General features: G+C 38.9%; 1 protein-coding gene across 1 annotated transcript in view; it reads left to right on the plus strand.

The window, feature by feature from the left end:
- The window catches only part of LOC119855246, a 37,252-nt gene extending 23,226 nt beyond the window's left edge, over window positions 1-14,026 (plus strand). The window contains exons 10-12 of the mRNA XM_043512478.1: window positions 2,297-2,388; window positions 3,474-3,603; window positions 10,695-14,026. Of these exons, the coding sequence (XP_043368413.1) occupies window positions 2,297-2,388; window positions 3,474-3,603; window positions 10,695-10,708 (236 nt within the window). The 3' untranslated portion in view covers window positions 10,709-14,026. The remainder of the gene's footprint in view (window positions 1-2,296; window positions 2,389-3,473; window positions 3,604-10,694) is intronic.
- Window positions 14,027-16,447: the final 2,421 nt, after the last annotated feature.

Below are 16,447 nucleotides of genomic sequence, written 5' to 3' on the forward strand. Positions count from 1 at the left end.
CCAATGAGCCTTTGGATCTCAAGCCCAAGACTTCTTTCAGCCCATTCCAGAAGAGTATAACCCATCCTGGACCACAAGAGCAACCTTGGGAGCTTTCACCCTTGTCTGTCATGCAGGTGTCCTGCTCATCACCTGATGAGGTCCTCGTTTCAGAAAGATCCTCCCAGGTACTGGATGACTTTAAGGTACATCAGGAGCTCCTCAAGAAGATGGCAGCCTCCCTGGACATTCAAACTGTTTGTTTGATATTCTCCATCCCACCCCACTAGAGAGGGTTGCCCTGCCCATAAGTGAGGCCGTTGTGCAGCCAGCCAAAACCATCTGGTAAACCCCTGCCTCTACTCCAGTTGTGGCCAAAAGAACAGAACATAAATATCAGGTTCAGCTCCAGGGGTTTGAACAGTTCTGTTTACATCCCACACCAGATTCACTTGTTGTGGCTGTGGTGAGTGAGAGGAGCCATCATGGCAGAGGTGAGGCTACCGTCAGGGACAAAGATGCCAAAAAGCTTGACTTTTGTGTTAGAAAAATTTATTCTACAGCAAGTTTATAATTTCACATTACCAACCGTGGCACTGTGTGGTCGCAGTGTAGTTTTTCAAACTGGGAGGCAGTTTGGGAGGTTGCTGGCAGACTGCCAAAAGACTCCAGTTGCTCATTGCAGAGGGATGTTTCATTTCTCAATCAGTCATATGGCTTCTTTAAATGCAGCAGATTCCACAACTAGGGCCATGGCGACAGTAATGACTCTGCACAGATCCTCCTGACTGCAGTCCTCCAGGATTCCAACAACAAACAATTAACAACTTTCCTTTCAAGGGATGTGCTCTGTTCTCAGCTAAAACAGATAAGGCTTTGCACACATTAGTGGACTCAAACAGTGTTTGCAAAAAAGAAAAGGAGTACTTGTGGCACCTTAGAGACTAAACAAATGTATTTCCTTGGGCCTCTATATGGTGATGACAAAGAGGAGACAAGATACCATCTTCAATTCCAGCCCAAACAGTAATACTGTCCTTTTTCGTTTGGCTGACCAAGGTCACAGAGTAGAAAAATGATGCCTTCTACTTCCTTGCACTCTTCAGCTTGGCAGCCATAGGCCCCAAATTAGTCATTTTTACTCTTATGTCATGGACAGCATGCTATTTGACCTGGATCTCATTGATCTGTCCACATCTTTCTGGGGCAGGTTGTCCTTTTTCCTACATTCCTGGCAGGCCGTTATCTTGGATAAGAGTGTGCTAAGCATGGTGGAATTGAGATATACCCCCCAGTTCCTTTCTATCCCCACTCCTCTACCTAATCCTCTGCATAATCACAAGTAGAGTTTCCGCAGAGCATTGGCTCTTTTCCTGGATAGGACAAAACCCTTTTGGGTGTCTTTCCTGCTGCACATTTCTTATGCAGAACTTATGAGAGGTCATCCTGTTACAACTGAGAAGCTCTCAAAATGGATCACCAACTGCATTACAAAGTGTTATGCTGTCAAAGGAGTAATGCCTCCTGACAAACTTACGATGCACTTCACCAGAGCATGTTTGACCTCAGCAGCATTTGTGGCTATTATGGACACCTGTCTTAGATTCAGACATTCACCAGACATAATGCAATGTCTGCTGTATTCCAGGAGGATACAAATATAGGGGAGGCAGTTCTACAGTCCCTGTTACAATGAGACTCCAAGCTCCACCCCCTAGGGTAACAGCTTGGCAGTCACCTACACTGTGGACACATGCGGACACTCGAAGAAGAACAAACAGTTGCCTTCTTGTAACTGTTCTTTGAGATGTATTGCATACATCGATTATACAACTCACCCTCCTTCCCTGACACATCAGAGTCTACCATTGGTTCTGGTGCAAAGGAACTGAAGTCGGGGAGGAGCAACTTTGCCCTTTATACCCTCATTTTGGAGCAAAAGGAACAGAGTGGATGGGGCCGCCCCTACAGATACAGCTAGACAAAACTCTCGTGCACTGGTGCACGCAACGCACATACGCTACAGTGTAATAGAACACAGCTCCAAGAACAACAGTTACAAAAAGATGAGTAACTATTTTTTGTCTTTATTTCAATACATTGATAGTCATCTGTCATGCTGTGACTGTATAGTAGTTCGCCTTTGCTATCATATGTCTTCGTTATGTAGCGACCTCTAACTTTGAAATTGACTCTTAGTGGGCAGCTTTGGTGTAGGTAGGGTTAGCTATAATTTCAGTTCTGTTTCTTTTATGGTTTTTGTTCAAAGGTATGTAGAAGATACTACAATCTAAACTGAAAATTATTTTTTTAACAGTTAAAGACTTTGAACTTTGTGAACTGAAAAGAAGTTTGACAAAGGCATATGAAGACCAGGAAAGTTTAAAAAAGCAGCTGGAGGATCTAAAGGTAAATAATCCAATGTCTGAACACTAAGCGTGCCCACAGACATGAAGGTTTCTGTTCCTTTTGTAATCCTACTCTGCTTATATGAATTTTATGGTGAGTTTTTCTGTACTCTGAAAACGTTTGAGATCTGGTGTAAATTGGCACAGTTCCATTCAATTCAATGAAGCAACAGCAGTTTAAACCAGCTGAGGCTCTGTCTCCTTGTTGTTTTATATCACTCTTGTTGCTCATCTCTGAATTCTTTGAGGTATGTAATGTCCAGAACTGAACTGGTGAGGCCCAAGTACAGCAGAAGAACCACTCTATTTGTCTTGCCTGTAATACTCCTGTTCATGCATTCCAAGGGCCTGATCCTGCAGACAGGCATATGGACTTTTACCCCCGCCCCCCATGGAGTCCTGTTGATTTCAGTGGGACTCTTGAATAAGGCTTTGTGTGTCCATGTCGATTTGAGTATTGAGGCCCAGTGTGGCATTTAATTGATTGTGACCAGCATTAAATTTAGCCAGATTCAGACTTCTTGTCAGCAGGTCAACGCCACTGAAACAAGGAGTTCCTCATTTACACCAGGTCTCTTTTTGGCCTTTCCTTTCATAATCCACTTTAATTCCCAGGTCTTTCTTTGCTGCTCTTTTTCTATTACTTCCTACACAGTTGTCTCTCATTTTTACCACTATGTCCATTATTACTCAACTTCTTGAATTTTGGATAATTTGTATCTCAGTTTTAATCAACTGGCTTAATATGCTGTCTGAGCTTTCTTGTTCACATGCATGCACTTGTATTTGCAAATCTCAACCCCTTTGTAGTGAAAAAATAATTTGTCCTCCCCCTATCATTGGGCAGATTCCACTGTATACAAATGAGAAATGATGAAATTACCAGAATGACACTTGTGAATAGAACCAGAAGCCAAATAACTTTGCATTACCATGCTGAATTTATCTGATTAGTTCAATTTGGCAAATGTGGGCCAAATGTTCAAATCTGGGAATCAAAAATGAAATTATTTTGTCATTTTTTTCATGTACTGCTAGGTGACTATGTTGTGTTCCTAAGCTAAAACACCTTTTGTACAATTTTAGAATCAGCAGTTGAAGTTGGAAATGGATTTTGCATCTATAAAGGCATATAGCGGTACTTTAGAAAAAGAGTTTGAAAATTTAAATATGGTTCCAATGCTGTTCCAGGTTCATCTGCAAATAGTGGAAACGAGTAAGTCAATTTTTTTTCTGTGATTGATCTTTTGTTTTACTATTGTTCAACAGATACCATTAAAATCTTCTTCTGAGGTAGTTTCTGTGAATATGACCATGGGACTTCTGGGTTATTGACAGTATGTCAACACTACAATATAACACCCGCAGCTGGCCTTCATCAGCTGACTTAGGCTACAAGGCTGTTTAATTGTGGTGTGCATATTTGGGCTTGGGCTCTGGGATCCCATGAGGGGGAAGGTTGTTTAATAGCAGTATAGACATCCCCTGACTCCAGTCCCTTGCTATCACAGGCAACCACTTCCCATTCATAAACTTGTCAGGTTCTATCTTATCTTTAGTTAAGTTGTTTGCCCCCATTATTTCTGTTGAAAGGCCGTACCTGAACTTCACTGCTCTAATGGTTAGAGAACTTCTTAATTTCCAGCCTACATGTACTCATGTACTATTTGTTCTTGTGCCAACATTGTTCTTGAGCTTAAATACCCTCCCTCGTGTTTACGCACCTGATTTATTTGTAGAGAGCAATCATATCCCCTCTCAGCCTTCATCTTGCTAGGCTAAACAAGCCAAATGCTTTTAATCTATTGCAAGATGTGCTTTCACTCACCTGGTCATCCTAGTAGCCCTTCTCTGCACCTGTTCCAGTTTGAATTCACTTTCTTGAACATGGGTGACCAAAATTATACGTAGTGTTCCAAATGAGATCTTACGAGTGCCGTACTCAATAACATTAATACTTTCCTATCTCTACTGGAAATACCTCACCTGATATATCCTAGGATCACATTTGCCTCTTTCATGCTGGCATCACATTGCTGGCTCATAGTCATCCTGTGCTTGACTAATATACCCAGGACTTTCTCCTCCTCTGTTTCCAACTGATGAGTCCCCAGCACATAGCTGAAATTCTTATTAGTTCCAAAGTGCATGACCTTGCCCTTCGTACTATAAAATTTCATCTTACTTCTATAACTCCAGTCTTCCAGGTCATTCAGTTCCTCCTATATAATAATCCAGTTTTTATACATTTAATCTGTGCCATGTTAATTTTATATCATTCTTGTATTTTAATCAAAATGTCATGCGATGCCAAGTCAAAAGCGTTACAGAAGTCTAAGTATATTACGTTAACACTTACCTTTATCAAACAAATATGTAATCTCATCAAAAAGATTATCAAACTAGTTTGACAAGATCTGTTTTCCATAAAACCCAGGTTCATTTGCATTAATTACATTCTTTATTAACTGAGTCCTGCATCCTACTCCTTTATCTTGCCCAGGATCAATATCAGGCTGACAGGCCTATATTTACCTAGGTCATCCCATTTACCTGGGAAGTTAGTCTACTGTAATGACACAGTTTCCAGTAGTATTTATAGCTCTAATAATAATATTAAAGAGATCTCTATCCATATGCAAATCAAGCCCTAAGAATCTGCTGTAGAACATCTTTTACAATCCTTCACCAAAGTGATTTTGATCCAAAATAATTCTGTTTTACCCACGCAATCACTTCTTATTTCTTTACAGTCTACCACATTATTGATACACAGTGCTACTCCACCACCTTCTCTTTTACTTCTTTCTCTCCTGAGCAACACATATCCTTCAATACCTGAATAACAGGCACGATTGCTATTCCATCATGTTTCTATTCTTTCGATATCTGGTGTCACGTCCTGTATGGGTGTTCTGATTCCTCCATTTTGTTGTCCAGGTTCCTTACGTTATTGGACAAGCATCATTCTCTCTGATCTCACCCTGTTGCTAGCCAGATTCATTATAGTCCTTTTGCTTCCCATGCTCAAGTGTTCTGAATTAAAGGTGGAATAGTTACCACAAGGAAACAAGAATTTAAAGCCCTCTGGACTGGATCCCACCATATCTTACTGAGCTTTTGACTGTCACAGTTACCAGGCAACTGCATCTCTGACCCCTCCTGATTTCTTCTTGCATACCCCCTCCCTAAGTCCCAGTCCTCGAGCCATCCCCTCTCTCTTGGCGTGGGATCATGTGATTTGCCCCAGAGTGGGTCCTGGATTGTGCAACTATGGTTTCCGTCCACATGTCTGACTTATGTCAATACCCTGCAATTCTGTTCCCTCTGAGACCGTGACAGTGGTAAGCAGTGACCCAAAAGCCACCTTAAAGCAAAGCATCATTTATTTAGAACAAAAGCAGTTAAGAGAAGACCATCTTAAAAACAATAGGACACACTACACACATCTAGCTTACCAGGTGTTTAACCATATTCTATCTGGGGACTCTTCTGTAGAGCCTCTCTCTGTCAATTTGTCTCCCTGTAGAATTCACTGACACTCCCTGGAGAGCCTTGGCAACTCAATGGCCCCTTCTCAGGAATCAAATAACTTTTTAACTGTTTGTAGCCCATTTGATTCCTAGCCTGGCAAAACAGCTGTGTCACTTCAACCTAGAGACTTGAAGTATGCCCTTGTCTCATAATTGCATCTGATGTTTGCTGCAAAGTTGCTTATCTGGGACCATTGTGTATTGCCGTCTTGCTTGTTCTTCCCACAGCCCCCCATTAAGCTAAATCAGTGCATTCATACAGGAAAATTTTAAAACCTCAGTGTACAGTAACTTCCCCTACTGACCAGTGTTCATAACATTATTGCATATCCACATCTATCACACTGACATTCTACCTACTAGCTCACATTAGTAGGCACACATCTTTAAGGCATGTTGGCATATAAAGTTTCTGCCTTTATTTTTGCCTCTGCTGCTCTGAGGCTCTTAATATCCTGCACAAATATCACAATATTAGTCTTTTCCTCCTTTCAAGAAAAAGGTTCTTGATTTTTTTCTTTTCCAAAGGCTTTTGTGCACATTTTAATATTTTCGTGTTTATTTCTAAGTGTTATGAAACAGCTAGAAAACTGCTGGATAGACACCATATAGACACAAAATTATTAAAATGTATTTATGTAATAATGAAGTCCATAGCTGTACATTAGCTATATCAGTGGTAGAGCACAATATCCTTTAAATCTGGCATGCTAGAATTTGAGATGTCTTTGCTGAGGACAAATAAAGAATGCAGATTGACCTAGAGAGAACAGAAGTGCACAGAACTGAATAGCATAGAAGTATGGATAGAAAGTTAGGAAACAAGATTCATCTTGGAAAAATTAATCTTCCTGGAAAAAATTATCCAACCATCATATGCTTAATGGGCGACAGATCCTTGGAAAGCAGTAATGCTAGAAAAAGATCTAAAGGTAATAATGCACAGCAGTGCAATATAACAGCAAAACAGCCAGTCTGTATGTTGGGTTGCATATATGCAGTGGTATCATGTACTAAGGAGATGATAGTCCCTCTTTCTGCACCAATGAGGAGACCACTCCTATTATATTGGAGGTAGGTCAAGATGCTGATAAACCAGAAGGAGGTCCAGAGAAGTTTAACAAAAATTCTTGAGACTGTAATGATTGATGTATGAAGAAAGAGAATGAAACAGCTAAACAGGAATAGCATGACTCTTAATACAATAGAGGTATATGATAACTATGTACAAGTGTTTGTAAAGTATAAAAAGCCAGTAAGGAAATAATTGTTTTAGGGTAGTCTCAATGGTTATAACTAGAGCTGAATGGATAAAACTGAGGAAAGGAAAAAATAGGGTGAATAACAGTTTTTGATAATGAGATCTGATAGACTTTGAAATAAACTTTTAAGGAAAGACAAATTGATAGAACCCCTGTTGCTTGTCACCTGACACTAGACTAACAAAATACTTAGGGTAAGATCCAGGCCTCATTGAAATCAATGGCAAAACTCTCATTGACTTCAGCAGGACAAGATCTGCCCCTTAATGTTCTGTATGCAACAATCCTGTGTTGCCTTCCATGGCTTAGATAAGTTAACCTAATAGGTCGTCTCCTCCATTTTTAAATTCTATGGGTTAAATACTGAAATCCTTAACTCAGGCAAAATGACCCTTGACTCCAAAAAGAGCTCTACCTTCAGAATTTAGCCTTATGGATACTTTCGAAGTGATTAGAAATTACAATATGCTAAAAGCCGAGGCCTCAGAGCTATTTTGATGTGTGGTTCCCTTTGCTCACAACTGAACTCGATGTCTGAATCTTCTCACCTTTCTTGTTTTAAATAAGTACTTATGATAAGGGGTTTGCATAAAGTGAAACTATGCAGCCCTGTACTATGTTAGGTGGCTATATGAAGGCATTGACACTTCAGAAACAGTCAAACGATATGGTTGCTTTATTACATATTTAAATTTCAAAGACAAAAAAATTGAGACAGTGAGATGATCACTAATATATAACAGACTATTATTTTTGTTACAGTACATTCACATAGAGCCTTGAATGGAAACATCTGTAGTTATTAAATCTTTTACATTTTTTTTATATTTGCAAAGAACAGCTCAATTTTTCACCCTTTTTGTCAATTGGGAGCATTATTTCCATATGAAAATAATTTTTTCCAGTACTTATTCAAATTACTTTGCTTACTGCTGCTCTATTTCCAAATTTTCATTAACTTATATCCAGCAGTAGCTCCTCATTTTAAATTGGCACCATGTTAATACTCTGCAATTGCATAGAATGGAACATCTAAAATGTACCAGTTGTCAGGTTGTTAATAACAAAAAGTAGCTGCTTTTTAAACATGCTTGTTTAGCATGAAACTTACAATCATTTGTTTTGTAAATAGTATGGTACTTGTCACTGGCATAAATAAAATGTGTAATTGTACTTTAAAATGTAGCTGGAATTATGGTTATTTGATTTAACTGTTCCATCTGTATCACTTGCCTATCTGGAATGAAAATCTAGTATTTTTTCTTCCTTCAGAATACTTAGCACAAACAACTGTATGGTGTTTGTTGTTGTATCAGATATGAAACTGTGAAAAGTTCCCTTGCACTAGTCTTGCCTCCGATGACCAGAAATGATACAAATATCAGATGACAGATCCTCAGCTGGTGTAAATTGTCATACCCGTTATCCGCGGAGATAAGATAATTTATACTAGTTGCAGAGCTTTCCCCAGGATGAGTGAGAGAGGAGGGAATCCAGCTGGGAGGCAACTGGAGAGGGAGCTTAAGAGATTTTGTGGTAGGGAATCTACAGATGGGATGAGGATGGAGTAAGGAACCTGTATTTCAGAGGCAGCTAGGGAGGAATTTGGGGCAATCTTGTGATGAAAATAGATGTGAGGGAAACTGGGAGACTTTTCAAAAGACAGGAGGGAGTCTGCATCTGGGGGAAGAGGTTTGGGGACCTCTGCATAGTCCGGAATCAGGATCATTGGAGAGGTAGGTGGGAAGGGTGACCCAGGACACTTGTATGTGGGAGGGCAGAGAGGAAGTGCAGTGGAAGAGCCTTAAGAGCATGTGGATGGAGTCAAGAGACAGTTGGAAAATAGATAATAGAGGCAGGAAGCAATTTCTCAATTCTTGCTTCATGATCAGCAGAACAGATTTTTGGAAATGTATATTGAAGAGAGATAACGCTGGCACAGGGCAGTGCTGGAAAATAAAAAATAGTTTTAAAGAAACCATTCTGGCTACTGTTTCAGGCAGTGGGAGAAAGGAAGTAAGTGTCTGTAATTTACACAGCAACTAGACTCAGCTAAGAGAGCACAATAAAAAAAACCTCATATCTAGATGGACAGAAAAAAAACAAGATATTTTAAAAGGTATCCATAAATTGGGATTTTCAGAAATTCAACTTACTATGAGAATTACAGGTCAACTCCTACAAGTGCTGATTTAGTACCACGCCCCCTCAGCAGCTTTGGCTAGTGGTGCTCCAGCTATTAACTAAAGCTGCCTCCCACTTTCTGAGCAAAATTTCTGAGGAAATGCAGTAGCAAGAACACCTTCTGCACTCATGCAAGTAGTTTAGTGTGTGTAGCTGAATGATATGAAAGAATAATTTTGTAATTTGTTAAGGTCTACATCTTGAAGGCTTACAGAATGTTGAAAGTATCAATTTGTATGCTTGGGTATTGCATATTAAGCGCATAGGGTACAAGATACGATGGGTCTAGACTACATTAATCTTCAATTTCTGTTGCTTTCTCTGCAATGAGACAAGTAGTCATCCAATTTTTCATCAACTCTTTTCTCTCTCACCATAGCAACACATGCATAAAACAATCTGACGTTGTTATAGAAGAGTGGCTTTGTCACTGAAGAACATTGTATCCTTTCAAACAAACAGCAGCTGGCATTTACACTATCTTGTTTAATGGCTCTGATGTCTTGAGGGCTGAAGGAACCTTGCTCCAGAAACTAACATTCTCCCCCTCACCCTCCTGTCATCAGTTGTTTTGCTTTTGCAATCCAAATGTGAGCTTCAGAAAGATGAAGGAGAATGTTTCATATATTAAATTCCAAAAACAAAGTTAATTCAGCATTATAGTTTGGATATTCTTTCTTACGTATATTTAAAATATCAAGTTACATTTCCCACCGCAACCATAATTTGTATGAGTCCCATTGAGCACGTGCAGTTAGCTACACAATATATTATATATGATGGTAAAGTTTTCTGCATTCATATCGTTACACCCCAATTCAATGAATTACTGTACTTAAGCATATGCCAAATTACACATGTGAGTATTCCCATTAAGATCAATGGGACTCATCATGCGTGGAGCTAGGCATGTGCTTTAAATACCTTGCTGAATTGGAACTATGCAGTGTGGCAAAGGTAAAGTTGTAACAGGATCTTTAGATTGGAATTTCCCTATTTTTGAGCAATTCAGATCTTAACTACAATGTTTTATTAGAATTGTTTTGATTTAAATTTAGTGCATTGGTTGTTTTTAAAGAAAAGCACTATCGGAGAACTATGAGTGCATGTTTAGAACATTTGTGCAGTGTTCAAAAGAATACACTGAACATTTGCTTTGATAACTGATCAAATTCATATAAATGCATTATGTATATGAGATTCAAATAAATGTACTGAGTATATTTATCTGTATGTCTACAGGTATATATGTACACAGAGAGAAAAAATACAGCTTTTACTCCAAATCTAAGCTTGTTTTGGATTTATTTTTTTTTTTTTTTTTACAGAGAGTGAAGTTTAAGATTTGAAAAGATGGGAAAATGCTAACAAACATCATCCCTCTTCCACGGATATCTTCCCAAGTCTTTATTATTTTTAGGTAGCCTTCTGTGTTCAAAGGGTTTTCTTCAGAAACACATAAAATATGACTGGTATTAAATGATTTACTGAATATAATTATTTTTGTTTATGGCTGTTTTATGGTAAACTCAGTCATCTAAAACTAGTGGTTGTGTTTCATAAGCCGTTGTGTTAAAGTAATAAATTGCAGTCACTTTACATTCTCCTTAACTCTGAAGCATAAACCAATATACCCTTTCAGCTAATGCTGTAAATTACACTTCTCTGCTCTGAAGTTTGAAAATAAAAATAGCTAGGTTGGGAAAGATGTGTATGATGGTATGGTCTTCTAGGTTCTTGCAAAGGACATCTTACCAGGATGGCGACTATAGGCATTTGAGGGAAGAATAAATCAGGACGCTTGTTTGGTCACAGTCACAGAGTTCCTGATGGATGGAAGGCTCAGAATGTACTGTGTACAACTTCTGGACCCTTTTTTAATGTTACATTCAGCAGAAAGTATTTGTGAAGCTTTGCTCCTATATAACCCTTTTGGGGGAGTGTGAGTTGAAGGAGAATGCACTGTTAGGTTCTACTTTCATAGGACTTATAGAAATTACTACATGATGGAAAACTGAAGGTACAACTTCTGGGATGGATTCTGCTCACTGAAAACCCACAAGAACATTTGATGTGACATGTAAATATGAAGCATAAAATTGTGATTTGCTTTCAGCCCAGCTGTAAAGGTGTTCTTTAAAATCTACATTAGATGATGTTTTACTGGCAGAACTTTGCAATTGCATCTTATTGTAGAAATGACTTCTAGTCATAGGTGTCTGTATTACTTGTTTTTATGATGATCATGTCATCTGTCAGATTTTGTTTTCCTAACTGTAAAATGAGGATACTTAACCTGTTTCAAGGATGTTGAAGATTAATTAGTTAATGAACCCAATACTGCAAAATTCCTGCTCATGTGAGTAATACTATTGATATCAAAGTGATTCATCACAAGAGTAATGGCTACTCATACAAGCACGGGCTTTTCAGGATAAACACTGAGTAGAAGTACTCTTATTAATTTTGTAATGTAATAGTACTCTTTTACTTTATTAAAATTGTTTTTATAGATCTGGTCTGCAGCACTGAGCATGTACTATGGGACCAATATTACAGCCCTTACTCACATAAGTATTCATGCTTAGTAAAAGCTACTGTGTTGGCCCCTGTGTATAAGAAGCACACTGTTAAATTATACCCAAAAAAACGATATTGTATTAGCAGTAACAATATAGAATAGGGGGGGAAATCTAGTGTACTCCATATTAAAATGTTTCTGTAATAAAAGGTCTATTTTTCTGATAGACCTGGTCAAAAATGAGATGCGATTTTCATAATGTTGACAAAAAATTCATCCTCTGGCTTTTCTTTGGAATTTCTTTGAAAAGTTTCATCAAAATGGTGAATTTTGAGAAAGTTTGACCATCTCTATGTATGATGGGTGAGACACACAATATTGGAGGCTAATACCATCTCCTTATTTAATTGCAATGCAGGTGTGTAGAGTCTTCCAGCATATCTCTGGACATTCAGTTCTAACTCTACAGTGGGTTACTGTGTAAGATCACTACTGCAAGGTGCTGAGCCGTCTAAAACCTCATTGACTTCTGTTCAAGCTGGAGGTGGTCAATACCTCTTGGGAGAGAGTCAGCACCTTGCAGGATTGGGGACTGAGATCTCAAATTGACATCAGGGATTGTTTCCTATTAAAATACTGTTTTAGAAACAAAGCACCTGTAATATCCCATACTTAGACAACATTATTTGCCTTGAGTTCAAAATACAATGCACGTCTTCTGATACAGAAACAGAAGATTAAAATGACAAAGGACAAGTCGTCATCTTAGCTTTTCCCCCCTGCCCTTTGGACAGGAAACCTGCCTAATAACTCCATCTTGTGACTGTTATTTATTGGTGCCCTGTTCAGTAGGTATAACATGGTCTTTGACAGAAAAGCAAAAGGACCTTTTCCCTTCCCCAAGGTGTCTACAATATAATTATCCATTCAAATTTAATTACAGAATGGCTAAATTATTCTTAAACAATACCACTGTGTTTTCTGGTAGACTCTTGCACATGCAAATAACCATGGATTAAAGTGGGTTCATGGGGGGAAATGATGGTATGGGTGACAGAGCAGCTGACTGGGACCTAAAAGAAAAGAGAGCAGGTACCTCCGCTCATACATAAGGAATTTTATTTGGCCTAATTGAGGTGCTGTACTAGTAGGAATTAGTCCATGTGTGAATTGTTTGTACTTTGCTTTCATTATTTAGACAGTTCAGTGTAATGACTTTTCCCCAGAGACTTTACTCTATTACAGGTTTTACTTCCCAGTAGAGGCTTTTTCAAGCGAAGTTTGTCTCCAAGGGTAATGCTGGAGGAGGTTTTCCCTTGGGACACGCCAAAAAGATTGGGGCTTTGGAGTCGGGAATGAAGAAGTTGAGTTAACCCAGTTAAATCTTCCAGGAGGGGGTTCTTGTGTGTCTGGAAAACCCTTTTTTATTGAGAATCTGAATTAAATATGCTGGAAGTAGAGGAATTTAGCGTGCAGTATTTTGTGAGTTTGTATTACTAACTGTGTGTGTGTGTGTGTGTGTGTGTGTACGTGCACGTGCATAATAAACACTTGTGCACTGATTGGTCTTTTTTCTTTGGGGGCTATTTAATTTTCCTCCATAACAGAATACCCTACACTCAAGCCTCCACATCTCACCTGCCTTCTGAGGCCCTCCCCTCATTTCTTAAATAAAAAAAGTAGTAAACATTCAGTGCACCGCACAGATTTGTTGCTTGTTTGTTTGTTTGCTCATATGATGTATTCCATATGTTTTGCAGATAATCTAGATTTTTGTTCTTTGGTCAAGGACCATGTCTTTCTGATTGTTCTGTAAGATACCCCACTCCAAAACAATAATCCATTCAAATGGCATCATCAGATAAAGTTTCTGATGTAAGTATTACCTCTATTCTAAAATAAAGGAGTCTGCTGTTTTAATTTGATAACTTTAAAAAGAGCAAATTATATTTTTAATGAGGGAAAAGTTTCTCCTATTGTAATCATTAATTCATAGTATGTGTGTAAATATTAAACAGCTTTATTATAAAGTGAAAAAGGGATGTGAATTATCCATACTTTATATAAATAAGACACTGTAGGTATTTATTCTGTCCAGAGTCAGATTACTTGTAAATATGCAATAAACATTTGATCATTTTTTTTGTCCTATTACTTATTCTGGAAGGGTTCAATTTGTGCCTCTCCTCTTAGTGAATTATGCTCACCCGGACACTTCAGTGACAGATCTGCCCCAATTTTGTAGAACTAGATGATTCAGGGGCACGTGAGGCATTTTCCGGGGTTCTTTTGAAGATGTGTGCCTGTGCAGCTAGGCATCCTCTTGGCACACAGCTAAGGCTAATATTTTGTCATGGGTATTTTTAGTAAAAGTCACAGACAGGTCACAGGCAATAAAGAAAAATTCATGGAAGCTTGTGACCTGGCCCTGACTTTTACTAAAAATATCCATGACAAAATGGAGAGCCACTGGGCAGCTGCTGAGAGCCTGGCTGGGAACTTCGGGGGTCCCCCTTCACCTGTGGCTCCAAGCTCTGGGGTCCCCCCAGCCACCTCCAGCCAAGAAGTTCTGGGAGTAGTGGGGGTTACCTACCGCCCACAGCAGCTTGGAGTTTGGGGGAGCATGGATACCTCACAGCTTCTTCAAGTCATGGGCTCCCTGACCTCTGTGACAAAATTGTAGCTTTACTCATAACACATAACACTGCTCTGATGCTCAGCAAGATACTGAGTAGTGCAGTTCCAGGATAAGAGCTTCAATCTGGGCTCCCTGCACTCTTCCAGTTGCAGTTTTAGAGCATGGAAAGTGGGAGGAGAACAGATCAGTGCTGTCACTCCCTGCTCTGCTTCCTGAAAGCTGAGAAGGGGTGAAGATTCATTTAGCTACCCATATGTGGCTAAAATGAGGTTAAAGGACTAGCCAAAGATCACACAATGAGTCAAAGGGAGATGAAGCCTGAAGCAGAATGCAGGTTTGCTACTCTAACCACTAAACAATTCCTCTGATACAATTTGGAAATCATCCCCTGATACACAGCAAAATAAAAATACCTACAATGAGGTAAAGGGGAGAATGTAGAAGATACTTCAGCTAGTGAAAATTTCCTTGCTGTTGTGTGCACCTTTATGCTTAGTAAAAGTATTAATGAAAAACAACCTCTACCAGCACTTGTAATCTAGCTGTGGATATGGTGACCAATCTTTTCATCTGTTGTTCTGTGCTGCATTTGTGTAATTTTCTTACAGAGTCCCAATGAGGCCTGCTGGCAACATCTACTATTTGGCACTTAAGAAGAGGCAGAAAGAAGATGACCCAGAACTGCCAGCTGGAATATGCACTGCTGCTTTCATTTGAATAACCCATAGCATGTTCTGTTTTTTTTCTTTTCAGCTTTTGTTTCAAGTGACCACTATATTTCATTGTAATAGATGCTTCCTGAATAAGCTGGGGGTGGTCTTTAAAATGCGGGCTGTCTTTTTGGTTTACGGAAGAGAGAGAAACTGAAAAAAACTCACTCAAAATAACTTTCTGTTCTGGCAATAAAGAGATTTGAAGGTTAATTGAAACAACAACACATCCCTAGCCTTATTTTTCTAGAGTCTTTAATCTGTATAAACAACTATATGAACAATCTGTATGCACAACTCTCTTTACTATGCATTTTTGGTAATAAGATTGTTGTAAGATGTACCTAGCTCAGTTCAGGGTCTGAAACTTTCTGTTGGAAGTCTTGCTTCCCCCCATAAATCTAGGAAGACACTCTGATACACCTGGTGCAAATCAATGGAATTGTAGCTACTTAGACCACAATTTGAGTTTGGCCTTTTAAGCCCATGTTAATATTTAGGTGCATCTTTTACTGTGAATATATAAAATCCCCTTTTGCCTAATCTTTGGGATATCTGAGCATATTGACTTTGTTTTTTTGTTTGTTTTTTTTAAAAACTAAATGGCTAGCAAAATGAACAATTTATATGTGTGTTTTTGTGAGCACTACCCAGTGTGGTCAGGGATCTAACCAGCAGCATCTAACCCTCTCTCTACTGGATAGGGATGAAAAGTAGCTCTTACACCCCACCCACTCTTTTGAATGGCATTCTTAGCAAGAGAAAAGCACAAACATTTTTAAACTTCTGCAAGGCTGAACCTCAGCCAAGGAAGATTGTGCTCCCACTTTAGAACACTGGAGGACTTTGTGAAAGCACTGTGAAGTCCCCTACCATCAGTTACAAGAGCTTGAATGTCATATGTGGCAATGGGTCTGTCCTGAGTCAGACTATTCCCTTGAGAAGGAGTAGGTGTGAAATGTATAATGTAGCATTTTGTCACCACAGTAAAGGATTCCATCCTCCCATCAAGAAAAGGAGTACCCGTGGCACCTTAGAGACTAACAAATTTATTAGAGCATAAGCTTTCGTGAGCTACAGCTCACTTCATCGGATGCACTTTGATGCCGATGGAGCCCACAAGACTTTAAGAGTTGTGTTTACATTAGAAAATTAAAAAGAATTATCAGTTTCATTAGTTCTAACCTTTGGAATTAAATAAATGAACAATCA

Source organism: Dermochelys coriacea, chromosome 4, assembly GCF_009764565.3.
Source record: "Dermochelys coriacea isolate rDerCor1 chromosome 4, rDerCor1.pri.v4, whole genome shotgun sequence".
In the NCBI taxonomy this organism is placed as follows: Eukaryota; Metazoa; Chordata; order Testudines; family Dermochelyidae; genus Dermochelys; species Dermochelys coriacea.